General features: G+C 42.4%; 1 protein-coding gene across 2 annotated transcripts in view; it reads left to right on the forward strand.

The window, feature by feature from the left end:
* wnk4a (WNK lysine deficient protein kinase 4a) overlaps positions 1 to 17,028 on the forward strand; it is a 74,256-nt gene that overhangs the window by 48,055 nt on the left and 9,173 nt on the right. For both annotated transcript variants that reach the window (XM_043674988.1, XM_043674989.1), the window contains exons 10-16: positions 3 to 144; positions 2,332 to 2,448; positions 3,703 to 3,867; positions 4,509 to 4,566; positions 4,925 to 5,059; positions 10,508 to 11,544; positions 15,474 to 15,570. In XM_043674988.1, the coding sequence (XP_043530923.1) occupies positions 3 to 144; positions 2,332 to 2,448; positions 3,703 to 3,867; positions 4,509 to 4,566; positions 4,925 to 5,059; positions 10,508 to 11,544; positions 15,474 to 15,570 (1,751 nt within the window). The remainder of the gene's footprint in view (positions 1 to 2; positions 145 to 2,331; positions 2,449 to 3,702; positions 3,868 to 4,508; positions 4,567 to 4,924; positions 5,060 to 10,507; positions 11,545 to 15,473; positions 15,571 to 17,028) is intronic.

Genomic DNA, 17,028 nt, shown 5'->3' on the forward strand with positions numbered 1-17,028 from the left:
AGCTATGCTTCAGATGTTGCTTCTGGAATGAGTGATGGATATGAAGGTCTATCTGCAGGAGAAGGATCAACAAAACTGCCAGTGAAGCGCATCTCGAGCAAACTCATTCGTAGGCGCGGTCGATCCAGGCTACGAATTCTTAATGTAAGCATATCTTAATTCAGATCATTGGTTACTGCGCAGTACAAGAAATTGCATCACAGTTGCTAAGTGAAGATCCACTTCTCCAATCTTTATTTTCCTGCACATTCTCACAAAGTTCTTCCCTTCATAATGTGCTACAATGTTTGTTTACTCAAACTGAAAGAAAGAACATTGGCTGTAAGTTCGAATTATATAATCTCTAGACACACTTTCAGGGATGTTACGATGGAACAATACCAACAATAGATTTAGAGGAGATTGTGGATTATTGGTAATATCACTGGACTAATATTCCAGTGATCCTCATTAGTTCTTTGGAGTCATGGATTCAAATCCTACTGCAGTTGCTGGTGGAATTTAAATCCAAGTAGGGACAACAATGTTCATTAACATATTTTAGAAGGAAATCAGTTATCCTTATCTGGTCTGGCCTACATGTGACTCTTGTGATTGAGGTGGTTGAGTCTTAATTGTCTCTGAAATGTCTTAACAAGCCACTCAATCCCTGGGTAATTCCAAATGGGCAACAAATTCTGGCCTTGACTTAAAGTCCACCTTCCAGAACGGGCAAAGAAAACAAATATGTAACTGGCCTGGCTGTATCATTACACACAGTGACTGCACTTTGTGGACTTGCTGCATTGTGCTATTGAATGAATGTAATTGATGAATGTTGTAGGAGTAGAAATAGTAGATATTGGAATCATTGCGACGGATTTTCCTCCCCTCGGAGCAGTGGGCTGCCCAGGGCGGTGCAACCAATGCCAGGACTCCACCCACATTATTCAGCTGAAGTCGAAAAATCAATCCAGCATTGATCTTTGAGCCTGTTGTTTTGGGTACGCACTTGCCTCCGTGATGCTGATCATAGTCTCTAGAAACAGGCCTCCATGTATTTCCAGCCTCGAATAGTCCATACCCCCTGATGTTTGAAATGTGAAAATAGGCCATTGGGTCATTTACTGCCCCTATTGCAGTGGTACTCCAGTCAATGCAGCTTAGTACAAGCCTTTAGATGGGTAGACCAACTTTTGTTGATATGCAAGTTAGGGTCTGAAAAATTACACTGCAGTCTTGACAACAATCTCTAAGTTAAAAGTTAAATATCACACAACACCAGGTTATAGTCCAATGCGTTTATTTGGAAGTACTAGTTTTGGAGTGCTGCTCTTTCATTAAGTAGAGATCTTTAGCTATAAATTCTGTGTCTTATGATCCTGCTCCACAGCTACCTGATGAAGGAGTGGCGCTCTGAAAGCTAGTACTGCCAAAGAAACCTGTTGGACTATAACCTGGTTTTGTATGATTTTTAACTTTGCCCACCCCATTCCGACACCGGCACCTCCACATCTAAGTTAAAAATGCATTGAGTATACACAATGTGCACACCTCCCATTGGTGCTGGTGTTCAGAGGCCAAAGTGTTGCTGACAATACCGTCCCTATTGGGATTGCATCCATCCAGAGCCAGACTGTTGGCAGCATTCATATAGGAACTGGCCAGTATCACAACCTCCCAATCAGAAAGCAAAAGTGGAATACCAACTTGGTTAGTCCATGTTGACAGATCAAAGGAAGTCGGGCCCAAACCTCAAAAGTAATTCAGGCCTCACAGCAGCCACAGTGACTGGTGAAAGGTAGATTCTGCCTTTCAAAATCATGAGTGACCTGGACAGAGCAAATAGGGAAAAAACATTCCTACTTGCAAAAGATTCAAGCATGAGATTGCACAGATTTTAAGTAATTGTAAATGAAATGTGATCGGAGAAGTCTTTTTCACAAAACAAATTTTTTAGGGTCTGGACTGCACTGCCTGAGGCTGGTTCAGTGAAAGCATTAAGAAGAGATTTGAATGATTATTTGAAATGGAATAATGTGCAGAGTTACAGGAAGAATGGCATCTCACTTAAGTAAGAGATGCTTACTCTGAAAGCTGATGCAGAAGTGTCAAATGGCCTCATTCTGTGCTGCAACAGTTCTGTGATTTTATCCTTGTTATTACTGAACTTAAAATTGGCCACTACTTCTTGCTTTTAGCTCTAGCTTTTGTTTTGTTTAATATTTAGTTTTTAATAGTGTAGATCACAAGGGGAATGCCTGCAATTTTTACTGATAATGTGGATCATGCTAGCTTTTGCTGTCATAGCTACTACATACAATTGGTTAACAGCTTTCCTTCCTGCTGCAGATATCAGACAAAGGAGATCGGGTTGTAGAGTGCCAACTCCAGACACACAACAACAAAATGGTAACGTTCAAGTTTGATTTGGAAGGAGACTCCCCTGAAGATATTGCTGCAGTTATGGTAAGTAAAACATGAGAGAGATCCTCTTCCTCAGGAAACTTTAGGCATGGAATCTCTTTTTGCAAATGGCAAAAGAGCGACAGTTCCCAAAGTGTGGGCTGAGGCCTGGTCCAAAATGCATGCCATGACATACAACACCATGGCCAAGGCCAAGAGAATAAGCCAGACCCATATACCATCTCACAACCAAACCAGCTCCTGTGTGCAGGGCACAAATTGTCATCAACACAGACGACAATAATATTCCAATAGAAGCACTATTTATGTTACTGTTCATTTAGTTCAATATTCCTCATTTTGGACAGCCTGGGGATTGCCATTGAACAGAAATTGAAATGGACCAGTGATTAACAAACTCAGATGCATGCATCTCTGCAGCGAGTAACTCGTCTTCTGTGTCCCCAGTGCTTGTCCACCATTTACAAAACACAAGTCAGGAGGGTAATGGAATACTCTCCACTTGGGTGGATGGGTGTAGCTCCAACAACATTCAAGAAGATCAACACCATCCAGGTCTAAGCAGTCTGTTCGATTGACACCCTATCCAACGTCTTCAACATTCAGTACCTCCACCGTTGACACAGTGACAGTAGTGTGTACCATCTGTAAGATGCACTGCAGCAACTCACAAAGACTCCTTCAACAGCATCTTCCAAACCCATAACCTCTGCCCCCTAGAAGGGGAAGGGTAGGAGATGCATGGGAACACCATCATTTGCAAGTTCCTATCCATGCCACATGCTATCCTAACTTGGAAATATATCCCCATTCCTTCACTGTTACTGGGTACATATCCTGACCCACTTTCCAACAGCACTTCGGTTGTTCCTGCACTTGAGAACAGCAGATGTTCACCATCTTCTCCAGAGTAATTAGGGATGGACAACAAATGCTGGTCTAGCCAGTAACACCCACATTCTTTTGCATGATTGCATCAGCTTTTGTACAATGAAAATAACATGCCAAACTTTGAATCAATTGTTTGAATTTGATGCAAAATGAGACTCATTCTTTTATGAAGTAAAGAGAAAGCTATATTTCCTGAAACAAATTCTGAGATTACCAAACAAACAAATATGTCTGCTAATCAGATGATCAAAGTGTCCGGTTACACTGGTTAAATAGAATACTTAGCATGTAATAAATCTGAAATTGTAGGGCTCTCCAAAATGTGGTGATACTTCCTTTAACTTTGCTATGAATGATTAATCCACACTGAAGTACTGTGAACTGATTATGCTATGGAATTTCCAGATCAATAGGGAGTTCATTCTACTGTCAGAGCAGGATGGTTTTGTCAGCAAGCTGCAAGAAATCATACACAAAGCAGAAGCTGTGTTAAAGAAGGATATTCAAGGGGATCCTAGCACTGACAAAGTTAGTAAGCAGTCAAATACTCCCAGTTCACATGAGTCTCAGGTAAGAAATGCTGTAAATGTGATATTTTTCTCAAACTAAGAAACTATTGTAATAGCCCACCCTCTTTATCTCTCTACCATTTGAGTGTTATCATACCTTGTAAACAAACTTAGTGGTACATTTACTAACAGATGTAAGAGAGAGTACAGATATAACACTCCACTTTATATCACCAGAAAGGTTTTGTGTTAACTTTCAAATCTTATTTTTTGCTACATATTGTTAGTAATAAAATCATTAGGCTGAAAGTTACTATTGCCAATACTGGTGGATCAATGCTTGAAGTATATGTTACCTTAAATAAATATGCATTAAAATAATAGACAGAGGAATGCCATATGAATGCAGTCAGTCCGGTATTACTAGCAAGAGTACTTTATAGCTTAGTATGTTTGATAGTATGGCTGGAAACCTGTGTGTACATGTAATCTGTAAACTGAACAGTAAACACTATAATGCTAATGTGGTTCCAGGCAGTTGAAAAGTAATTATCATATTAAAGTGATGCTGCCTGGATGCTTTCATTTATCATTTATAATATTAAATTCCATAAGTACTTTCTTTTTGTAACCCAAGTAAGAAAAGAACAATGGCCTGTTTATAAATCTGGTGACATGTGATCATGAGGTTTTTTTCCACAGCGTGAAGAAAGGTTAAACCAGCCACCCCATCCCACATTATTATCTTCAGCAGGAGCAGGTAAATAACACAATTAATGCCTTTTGTTTCTGTATCACGGTATTGACTTTTGCATCAATTAAACCTTTAATAATGGTATTTGTGCTGAATGATGGATAGTTCTGTGTTTGTGGACTTGTATCCAGTAGGAACTAGTTTGAATATTCTGATCTCTGAATCAGTTCTCCTATCCCCAAAAGTGTCTACTGCATTGAACAGCCTACAGATGCAGAGCATAAATGTGACGGTTCTTTGGCAAAACATCAATATCAAATGAAAAGACACAGAGATTATCTGATGACTCTGCCTACCAGTACTCGTTGCTGTTTACATATGTATTGAATTGCAGTTATAACTTGATCTCCTTATTCTGTGTTAGGTGAAGTGAATACCCCTCATGTCATAGAATCTGCAACAAGGAAGTTTCTGGTTAGTCCTGTTCCTGAAAATAAGCTGTTAAGTCCTTTGACAATTAACTCCTCAGCAAAAACTTGTATTGTTACCACATCTACAGGTATGAGTGCCTTCCTAAACAAAATATCAGTAGAATAAGATGAATGTGTTCCAGTTTTTAATGTTACATCAGTTCAAAATTACATAAAGGATTCTTTATCAATATAGTTGTGCCTTGCTTCGTGAGCAACTACCTTAATATAGTTTTGGTTCTGTATATGCATCATGGCAAGCATGTTTTCAAATGATGATATTGGTTATCATAATTCCACTGGGAATCCAGAGCCCAGGCTGATGATTTGAATTGATGGGTTTGAATCTCACCTGGGCAGATAGTGAAATTTGAATTCCATTAGGTCTGGAATTAAAAGCTAGTCTGAAGGCAACCTTGTAACTGTTGGAAATATATCATCCTTACCTAGTTTGGTCTGGTCTACATGTGACTCCGAACCCACAGTAATGAGGTTGACTTTTAATGGCCCTGTGAAATGGCTTGGAGAGCCAATCAGTTCAAAGGGAATTAGAGCTGAGCAACAAATTCTAGTCTTGACTGACTCCAGCATCACATACAAGAACAAAAGAAAAATTGGTGACTTACATAGATTCCTATAAATGTTGGACCAATGTGCATCAGAACTGCAAGCATTTAGTTAGGATGAATAAAGACACATGTTTGGAGAGAATTTGTGGGTGCTATAAGGACAAAAACATTTGAAGCTGTATCAATGATTCATTCTGAAACAGACTGCATTATATGGACTTAATTTGGTCATTTTGGGGATGTATCCCTGCTACTCCAACCAGCCTCGATTTGCTATTTAAATTTCATTAAAGGATATTGTACTGAAAGACCCTAAGTTGGGATTCAGTTCCTCATCACATAGTCATGAGTGCAAAAGCAATGACTAATTTTCCATTCCATTTTGGATAGTCAGTGTCAGCATCATTTACACCTAGATATCTTAGATCCAGACGTTCACTCATTATTCCCCAACTCCAAATGCTGAATAAGACCTCTGTTTCTCCAGTTTGACACGTTGATATTTTCTGCACCATCTATCCAGCCATCTCTGAGTGGGATTTAAAATTTAGTGGCAGTTAGTGCGAATTTGGGAACTGAATGCAAGCTGTCCAAAATCATTCGACATTGTAACCTTGCAGCTACATGGAGGTGAAGGGTGGGATATTGTGCCTGTTAAGTTGTGGAGGCCACAGAACTCTGCTTAAGGATCCCATCTCCTGCACTCGAACACCAACAAAAATATTACTCATCATGTTGGTCAGGTCACCATGAGTCTTCTCAGATATCAGTTTAAAACACACCATCAGGCCCCCTTGAAGAAATGCTTAAAAATTGAGTCAAATCAAATTGAATTTACATGCAGCTAAATTGAAAGTCCTTAAAGAACCAAAAAATGTTTGAGTCCTCCCGAGAGCCATTGGAGCAGACACAACTCGTGTGACTTCTGTCGGCAGCCTGCCATTCATCCTGGTTCCTCCAATGAACTGCCTTAGATTGCATTGAAGAAATCCAGTTAACTGGTTTATTGAAACCAGCCCAAGCATCAAATATTCTGTCCCTGCAGAACCTTTCCCTGCAGTTAATTTGTTTTGGCGGGATAGCAGAAACTGATTTCTGTACCCCAGGTTTGTAGGATTCCGTTCCAGGTCTCTGAGGTGAAAAAACAACAAATAATTGACAAGTAGTGGTTAGTGGTTAAAGCTATTGAATCTGGAAAAGAGATCTTTTACTCAATGGTGTTATGGACTAGGCCAGACCACTCAAAAAAAATTCTTAAGCAGGCAGCCCAGACCATAACTTTGCAATTTGTTTCAGTAAGTGTACAGTGAAAATTACCCAGAATAAGTTAGCTAGGTTGACTACCAGGTTTTAAATCAGAAAAATGTATTCACAAAATTACACAATTGAACAAAAAGAACAGAGCAAAGAACCCCTATAGAACTCAATCTATCCAAACTAGACTTAATTATGCTGTTCCGAATATACACAACAGTCTCAATAAGCAACCCCCCTTTAAAAAAGCAGTAAAAATGGAACAAATGCTTACAGGTTGAAGTTAGAAGGACAGAGAGAGAGAGAGAGAGAGAGAGAGAGAGAGAGTTTCGCAGCCTGTTTCTACACAGCTGAACTCCTAACTAGCTCAGGACTGAACTGCCCAGCTAGTGAGCTGACCACTCCCCTTTCATTATACAGATCACTTCTAAAACATGACCACTCTGGCCTGAAGGCTCACCTGTTCACATATAAACAAAAGGCCTCTCAATATCCTTTTAATCTCTGTACCAAACCAATCTAATCAGAACCGGGAGCTGTTTATAACCCCTCTGAAAAAAATCAAGGACACCCTATTCTTGAGAAAAGGAACAGCTTTTATAAAAAAGGACCAGCTTTGTGACACTGGATACACAACATTGCCTTTTAGTCAGAGTTCTGGGCTTTAGCCCCAATCCAGAATTTGAGTGCCAAGGAAGGTGTATTCAGAATGCAGACGAACAGGTTGAGTATTAGCCTGGAACTCCTTTCAACTCACATCCCAATGGCAGGAGGGAATCATTAAGAGGGATAACAACAGGAGAGTTTCCGAGCCCAGTGATAGAAAGAAAGCCATGACCATCATAACTTGGAGCTCCTGACTACAAAATGCAAGTAAAATGCATATTGCCTGATCAATCCTGTCTCCTTTTTGTTAAAAATTCACTCAAGGGAATATGGGCATCACTGGTTAGAGGCATTTATTGCCCAACCTCAGTTGTCCTGAGGAGAAGGGTGGTGAGCTTCCTTCTTGAATTACTACAGTCCTTTTGCCGTAGGAACATTCACAGTGCTGTCCAGAAGGGAGTTCCAGGATTTTGACCCAATAACAACAAAGGAATGATGATTATAGTTCCAAATCAAGATGGTGTGTGACTTGAAGGAGAACATACAGGTGGTGATAATCACCTGCATCTGCTGTCCTCCTTCTAGTTAGTAGTTTTCATGGGTTTGGAAGGTGCTGTTGGAGGAGCCAGGGTGAGTTGTTGCAGTTGAGCTTGTAGATGGTACGCACTGCTGCCACTGTGTATCTGTGGTGAAGGGAGTGATTGTTCAATATGGGCTGCAAATCAAGGAAGCTGCTTTGTCTAAGATGGTGTCTAACTTCTTAAATATTGTGGGTGCTGCACCCGTCATGGCAATTAGAAAGTATTACATTTCATGATGGCATAGTCGTTAGCACTGCAGCATCACAGCGCCAGGGACCTGGGATCGATTCCACCCTCAGGTGACTGTCTGTGTGGGGTTTGCACGTTCACCCCATGTCTGCATGGGTTTCATCTGGGTGCCCCGGTTTCCTCGCACAGTCCAAAGATGTGTAGGTTAGGTGAATTGGCCATGCTAAATTGCCCATGGTGTCCTGGGATGTGTAGGTTAGGGTATTAGGGTAGGGTAGGGGAATTAGTCTGGGTGGGATACTCTTTGGAGGGTCAGTGTGGACTTGTTGAGCCAAATGGCCTGTTTCTACGCTGTAGGGATTCTATTATCATTTATTTTTACAGTCCTGATGGCTCCCCTGTAGATGATGAGGATACAAGAGGTGTGTTATATGCTACAGAATTTGTAGCCTCTGCTCTGCTCTTGTTGCCACAGCAGGGACATGCTGGTCCATTTCAGTTTCTGGTTAATGGTGACACTTATTCTAGAGCTCCCTGATGCCATTCTCTTCAAATGGCAAAAGTAGTTGCTCTCACCTCACTTCTAGAATTCAGATCTTTTCTCCATGTTTGAACCAAGACTGAAAAGAGGTCAGGACATGAATGGCCCTGGCAGAACCCAAACTGAGCAGCTTAAGACATAGGAGTGGAAATAAGGCCATTCGGCCCATCCAGTCCACTCGCCATTTAATTATGGCTGATGGGCATTTCAAAGCCACTTACCCGCACTCTCCCCATATCCCTTAATTCCTTGCGAGATTAAGAATTTATCAATCTCTGACTTGAAGACATTCAACATCCCGGCCTTCACTGCGCTCAGTGGCAATGAATTCCACAGGCCCATCACCTGGCTGAAGAAATGTCTCCTCATTTCCATTTTAAATTGACCCCCTCTAATTCTAAGGCTGTGTCCATGGGTCCGAGTATCCCCGTCTGATTCCCAGCGCCACCCTTTCTAAGCCATGCGTTATCTTGTAATTACTCCTTTGCAACATGACACTTGATAGCACTGTCAATGACCCCTTTCATTACATTGCTGTTCAGCTTTTTGTGTACAGGATATACCTAGTCAACATTCCATGTTGCTGGATAGATGCACAGCTCGACTAGAGGTGTGGCAACTCTGCAACACCAGTCTGCAGCACTGTTGCTGGAACATTGTCAGGCCTCATAACGTTTGCAGTATCCAGTCCCTTTAGCTGCTACTTGATATCATATGAAATAAATCAAATTGGTTGAAGACAAACATTTGTCATACTGGTATCCTCCAGAAAAGACCAAGGTAGATCATCCACTTGGCACTTCAGTCTGGAGATGGATGTACATTTACCAGCCTTGTCTTTTACTCTTGTATATGGGGCTCCTCCATTACTGAGATTGGGGATACTTGTGGAGACCCCATCTCCTGTTAGTTTTTTAACTGTAACCACTACCACTGTGCAAACTGAAACCAAAGTATAAAATGCCAGAGTCACTGGAATGAATTTTAGTATTAGGGATCCAATCCAACTTCAGCAGAATTCCAAGTCAGGAAGCCTGGAGGACATTCTTGAGGAGGTGGCCAATTCCAATGCTGTCTCTGGGAAGATTGCAATCCAGTTGAAGAACTGGAGGGTTCCAGAACCATGAGACTTACTGGCTGTGTCTATTGCTCTGGGTGGTAGAGCCACAACAGATGAAATGGCTGCAGCTATAGTAGATAGAGAAGTGCGAGGAGATCAAGGCACTTTGAAGACTTGTCTATTGTATAATTTCCACTAGGCTACAGCTGCCATACCATCATAATTCCACCTCCACATTGTGGAGGGACATTATAATTTAATTCAATTAACATTCTAATTGGCTTAGTTGCCATTGGCAAGCATGTTCCCTCAAACTGCTGGTCTTGAAAATGGCCCAGAGGTGACAAAGAATTGGCATGCCAGCAGGTAGAGACACATTTCCAGCGCACACTTAGGTCCAAATCACCCTTCACTTTGGATAAAAGTCCTACCCATTCAGTCAGCATCTGTAGAGAGAACAGGTGTTAATATTTCCAGTTTGGGCCCTTTCTAATCTGGTCCCAAAATGACATTTTCTGTCTTGGTTACATATTGTCAAGTTGCCTTTATCAGAATCACTTAATAGCATCCCTAATGTAGTAACTGTGATTAAAATGTTTATTTTTCTGATGGTACACCTGAATGAGAACAACTCTTTAGTATTATTGCCAGCAAAAAAAGTTAAGCTTGAATGTTTGAATGAGTTTCGCTAAGACTTTGTGAACTGATTGAACCATTATTGCTTTGTTTTCCTACAGCTTCGACAAATGTGTTCTACCAGCCAAGGGCACCATTGCTATCAACTTCCATAGACCATACATCAGTAGAAACATTTAGTAATGTGCCATTTAACAATCTTGACCCAATTCAAGCTTCTACCAGTGCCCACCATGGAAATAATCTGTCTATATCTACACCATCGCAGAGTTTTAAGCCAGTGCTAACGTCTCTGCCTAATACTGTGTACGAATCAAACAGTCCTGTAAATGTAGCACTGAATCAGCACAGGAGGCCACAGCATGGTACCCAACAAAAATTTTCAACACAGGAAGTAGAGAATGTTGGCAAAGATGCGCCACAGCTTATACAGCCACAGAATAATAACTGGCCTCCAAGCACACAGCCTCTGTTTCTCCTGGCTGATATGTTATCATTGATGTGCATGAGTCAATTGGCCCATACAATGCTACCAAACAGTTCTTTACCGTCGCCACTGATGTCCCCCTGTAGTGACATTACTTCTCCAGTCACTTCTCCATTCAACATTCCCAGGCAGCTTCATCTTTCATCTCCAGAAGGAAATATTGGACAACAACTACATAATGTCGAGAATGGTGGCGTGAATGGTCTAGAAGGACAACTTGAATCAATTTTTAATGAATGCAACAGATCTCATGAGCTGCTGCAAAACGTCAGTCCAGGAACACCATGTTCTGAACTTGGTCTAACCACATTATCAAGTAAAGAAACTGACTTCACCCCTGTATCTTTACATCTCCAAGGTAACCCATATGAGGATGTAACATCTCCCATAAAACCTTTCTTACCGATGTCCACAGTAATAGCTGCCACAAACATGAGCAGTCTATCAACAACAAACACTCCGTTTTATTCACATCCCAGTCCAATATTAAATCTTGCCAGTTCCGTTCGACCATATCAGAATATTAATCCAGGAAACTCCGTACACTCTGGTATCTGTGACATTACATCACTTCCAACTTCCACACCTCAAGTTGCTGTTTCGGATCTTATAAACACCTCCACTAAAGAGCAAGAGAATAAACAGGTCTCGGTAAGTAAAATTTCTGGGAAGTACAATCGATTTAGAATTCTGTAAATTAATTGCTGTTATTTCTGAAATGTGTAATTAAAATATCATAACTCTCCATAGTGATTTAAAACTGATGGGAAGGGTAGCATAGTGGTACTGTTACTGAACCAGTAATCCAATGATCCAGAGAATAATGATCCAGAGTTCAAAATCCACCAAAGCAACAGGAGAAGCTGGAATTAGGAAGCTGGCTTCACTTATGGTAATTAATTATCAGATTTTTTGTTAAATTCCATTAAGCTCATCAATGATAGTGCAGCAGTGTGGACAGGAGCTTAGCATGAGATCAGGCAGAAGTCCTAACACCACTGACTCCATGAACTGCCCAGCAAGTTCTAGGCAATTAATTGGCACGTGGAACTATCCAAAATGTCCACAATTCTGAGTTTACAGGCAGAGACATTGGAGGTTCAGGCTATTTCAAGCTTAATGCTTAACTGGAAAGAGTTCAGAGAATTAAAGCCTCTCTTGATTCTGGGTAACCATTAAACTGATTTTGCGCCATCCCCGTCTAGGTACCCCACCCGAATACCCATCCCCTTATGTGTTGTGATCCTAAACTCATCCCCAAACAGACCTGATCTGACCTGACGGCCCCGCACCTAGACTGGACCTACCTCAATAGCCTTCAATGACTGTACCGCTCGACCAACCCTAAGCACATTGCTCTTACCTGGCATCTGACCTCCTTATCCATATCCTACCCTACCCCCTTACGCACCTGTCCCTTATCACCGACACTTGCATTCTCTCAGTTGCTGTCAAAATGGTTACAAGACCTTTAAATCCTAGAATATGGCACTTACTACTTGAAGAGAGGATATGGTTTCCACATTGATCCTCTCTGATATTGTCCTCACTGATTCCTGGACTCATTTACATTACTTCAGCTGAGATGGGTCATGGCCCAAATGTTACAGGGGAACACCAGGAACAGGCCATTGGTTCGGATGATCAGCCATGACCATAATGAATGTTGAAGGCGGTTTGAAGGGCAAAATGGCCTACTCCTCCTTTGTTTCTATATGTCACCCAAAAATGGGCAAAAACGGTAGGTTGGATCAGAAATCGGAATTCTGATCCACATCAGAAGATCCCAGTCATTGTCATTAGGGAAAGCTATCTGCTGTCCTTAACTGGTTTGGCCTAAATGTGACTCCAGATCCACAACTGATCTCTGAAATTAGGGTTGAGAGTGTGGTGCTGGAAAAGCACAACAGGTCAGGCAGCATCAGAGGAGCAGGAGAATCAATGTTTCAGGCATAACCCCTTCAATCAGGAATGAGGCTTGGGGTCAGGGAGCTGAAAGATAAATGGGAGGGGGCTAGGGTTGAGGGGAAGGTAGCGGAGAATGCAAGATGTAGATGAAAGTGGGGCCAAAGATGATAGGTCGGAGAGGAGGGTGGAGCGGATAGATGGGAAAGGTGATGGACAGGTCAAGAGGGTGGTGCCGAGTTGGAGGCTTGGCACTGGAATAACGTGGGAGGAGTGGAAAGGTGGAAACTGGTGAAATCTACATTTATCCCGTGTGGTTGCAGGGTCCCAAGGCGGAATATGAGGCATTCTTCCTCCAGGCATCGGGTGGTAAGGGTTTGGCGATGGAGAAGATCCAGGACCTGCATGTCCTTGGTGGAGTGGGAGGAGGAGTTGAAGTGTTCAGCCACAGGGCAGTGGGATTGGTTGGTGTGGGTGTCCCAGAGATGTTCTCTGAAATGATCCACAAGTTGGTGTCCTGTCTCCCCGATGTAGAGGAGACCACATCAGGTGCAACGGATACAGTAGATTAGTGGAGGGACAGGTATATTTCTGTCAGATGCAGAAGGATCCTTTGGGGCCTTGAGCGGAGGTGAAGGGGGAAATGTGGGCACAGGTTTTGCACTTCCTGCAGTGGCAGGGGAATGTTCTGGGAGTGGGGAAGGTGTTGGGAGTGGGGTGATCTGACGAGGGAGTCGCAGAGGGAATGATCTGTCTGGAACGCTGATAGGGGTGGGGCAGGAAATATATCTCTGGTGGTGGGTCCATTTGTAGGTGGCGGAAGTGGTGAAGGATGCTGCAATGTATGTGGAGGTTGGTGGGATGGAAGGTGAGGTCCGGACTGGGGGGGCGGGGGAGAGGAGGGGGGAGAGAGGGAGGAGAGTGGTTCTAACCTTGTTATGTTGGGAGGGGTGGGTTCAAGGGCAGAGGTTCAGTAAGTGGAGGAGATGCACTGGAGGGCATCGTCAACCATCGTGGGAAGGGAAATTGCGATCTTGGAAGAAGGAGGCCATCTAGGATTTTCTAAGGTGAAATTGGTCATTCTGGGAATAGATGCAGAGGGGGGTAGAAGAATTGGGAATAAGGAATGGCATTTTTACAGGAGGTAGGGTGGGAGCAGGTGTAGTCAAGGTAACTGTGGGAGTTGGTGAGCTTGTAGTAGATGTCCATGGTTAGTCGGTCGCCGGAGATGGAGATGGAGAGATCCAGGATGGGGAGGGGAGACCAAGATGGTCTAGGTAAATTTGAGGTTGGGGTGAAAGGTGTTAATGAAGTTGATGAACTGTTCAACCTCCTTGTGGGAACACAAGGTGGCTCCGATGCAGTCAGCGATATAGAGGAGTAACAGGTGGGGTGTGGCGCTGGTGTAGCTGCGGAAGGCATAGCTGGGTCCCATCTGGGTGCCCATGGCTATCCTTTTGGTTTGGAGGAAGTGGGAGAATTGGAAGGAGAAGTTGTTAAGGGCAAGGACCAGTTCAGCCAGGCAGATGAGGGTGTCGGTGGAAAGGTACTGGTTGGGACAGCATGGGAGGAAAAAACGGAGGACTTGGAGGCCTTTGACATGGCGGATCGATGTGTACAGGGACTAGATGTCCATGATGAAGGTGAGATGTTGGGGGCCAGGGAAATTAAAGTCATGGAGGAGGTGAAGAGCATGGGTGGTGTCCTGAACATAGGTGGGGAATTCCTGGACGAAGAGGGAGCAGGACGGTGTCAAGGTATACAGAGGTGAGTTCAGTGGACAGGAGTAGGCTGAGACAATGGGGTCGATCAGGTTTGTGAATCTTCGATAGTAGGTAGAATTGGGCTGTGGTTGGAGGCTGTGGATGGGAGATCCCCAGAGGTGATGAGATTGTGAATGGTCTGGGGGATGATGGGAGGTGAGGTCATAGTCGAGGGGGCAGTAGGGGTCTGCTTCAGTGATGTAGAGGTCAGTGCGCCAAACTAACACCATTCTACCCTCCCCACCCACCCTCTCCCCGTCTGCGGGTTTGATGGTGAGGTTGGGGTTGGAGCAGTGGGAGTGGAGAGCTGTGCATTGCGAAGGCAGGAGGTCGAAGTGGGTGAGGGGTGGACAAGTTGAGTCGGTCTATGTCACAGCAACAGTCAGAAACAGTCCAAAGGCGGATGAAGACCAGTATGGGGTGTCCAGGTGGATGGGCTGTGTTGAAGGTGAGAGAAGGGGTCTTCGGTGGGTGGACAGGAGTCTTGATTGAAAAGATGTGCCTGGAGGCAGAGGTGGTGGAAGAAATGTTCAAGGTCATGACACATGTCGAATTCATTAATCCAGGAGCGTAGAGGGATGAAGGTGAGGCCTTTGCTGAGGACTAAGCGTTCATCCTCAGTGAGGGGGAGGTCTGGGGAACAGTAAATACACGGCAGGCCTGGAGCTTTCTCCTGATCTCTGAAATTGCCTAATAAGTCACTACGTTAAGGACAATTACAGACAGATGCTAAAGCAACACCTACATGCCATGAATGTTTTTTTAATAAAAATTATGGTTATTGAGATTACAACAATGCAACTTTTCAACATTCTATCTGGTCCCACTATTGATTTGTATATTGCAATGGAAAAATGAGAAAGGTCCTGTTGCACAATTTTGATTTTCATTTATGTAAACCTCTTTTAACAGTTGCTGGATATTAGTAAGAAAAGTATACCATCATTGATTATTACTGAAGCACTAACATCACAATCAGGAAAATTGCCATTGCCACCTATTAATGAGGGTAAGTAACTATTACATCTGCAATATGTTTTGGCAAGTTGTTTTGCTTTGTATTTTTATAAATTAGTTACTTAGCATTCCTATCAGCTGTTCCTATAATTTCATTCTTTCTCTCATTCACAATTGCTCGGATGTGCAACTTGTGATAATTTATAAAGTTACAGAATTGCAGCAATGATTGGTTAGTTAATTGTATTTTCATATTTAGAAACAATGTGGTGCATTTTATTAGCAATGTTTTTGAGTAAAACAATATAATTCCCAATAATATTTACATAAGCACAGCACATGTATAAGACTAATTTTTCAAAAGTATTTCTTTATATACTTCATTAAGGAGGGGCCAACTTAAGTTAGTTATTTTAGATTTTGAGGGTTTTTTTTCATCTTGAATTTTTCAATGCACCATATTTATCTGACAGGTGAAGTTAGAGTCTGCAAATCTTTGCGTGTAATATATTTAAAATATGGTGGAATTTCTGATCAGATTTTTAGGTTTACGATCTTTTTCCCACACAGCCATTGTTCTTGACATGTATATTGTTCAGTAGCAGTTACAAATTTAATGATTAATACAAGCATTCTTGCAAACAGAAAATCAGTGACATCAGTGTATCAGTATCTGTTGTTTGTTATTATATCCAACCTGTAATGTATTTCTGCTTATCTTAGCAATATTAACCTGTTAAAATAAATAGTTGTGGAACCACAAAGTTAATTTCAGCTTCCACGGCTTTGTGCACGGGAAATCATGTCTCACAAACTTGATTGAGTTTTTTTTTGAAGGAGTAACAAAGATGAGGGCAGAGCGGTAGGTGTGATCTATATGGACTTCAGTAAGACATTCCACAAGGTTCCCCATGGGAGACTGATTAGCAAGGTTAGATCTCATGGAATACAGGGAGAACTAGCCATTTGGATACAGAACTGGCTCAAAGGTAGAAGACAGAGGGTGGTGGTGGAGGGTTGTTTTTCAGACTGGAGGCCTGTGACCAGTGGAGTGCCACAAGGATCAGTGCTGGATCCACTAGTTTTCATCATATATATGAATGATTTGGATGTGAGCATAAGAGGTATAGTTAGTAAGTTGACAGATGACACCAAAATTGGAGGTGTAGTGGACAACGAAGAAGGTTACCTCCAGATTACAACGGGATCTTCATCAGATGGGCCAGTGGGCTGAGAAGTGGCAGATGGAGATTAATTTAGATAAATGCGAGGTGCTGCATTTTTGGGAAAGCAAATCTTAGCAGGACTTATACACTTAATGGTAAGATCCTAGGGAGTGTTGCTGAATAAAGAGACCTTGGCATGCAGGTTCATAGCTCCTTGAAAGTGGAGTCACAGGTAGATAGGATAGTGAAGAGGGTGTTTGGTATGCTTTCGTTTATTGGTCAGAGTATTGAGTACAGGATTTGGGAGGTCATGTTGCGGCTGTACAGGACATTGGTTAGGCCAC

The sequence above is a fragment of the Chiloscyllium plagiosum genome, chromosome 33 (assembly GCF_004010195.1).
Source record: "Chiloscyllium plagiosum isolate BGI_BamShark_2017 chromosome 33, ASM401019v2, whole genome shotgun sequence".
In the NCBI taxonomy this organism is placed as follows: domain Eukaryota; kingdom Metazoa; phylum Chordata; class Chondrichthyes; order Orectolobiformes; family Hemiscylliidae; genus Chiloscyllium; species Chiloscyllium plagiosum.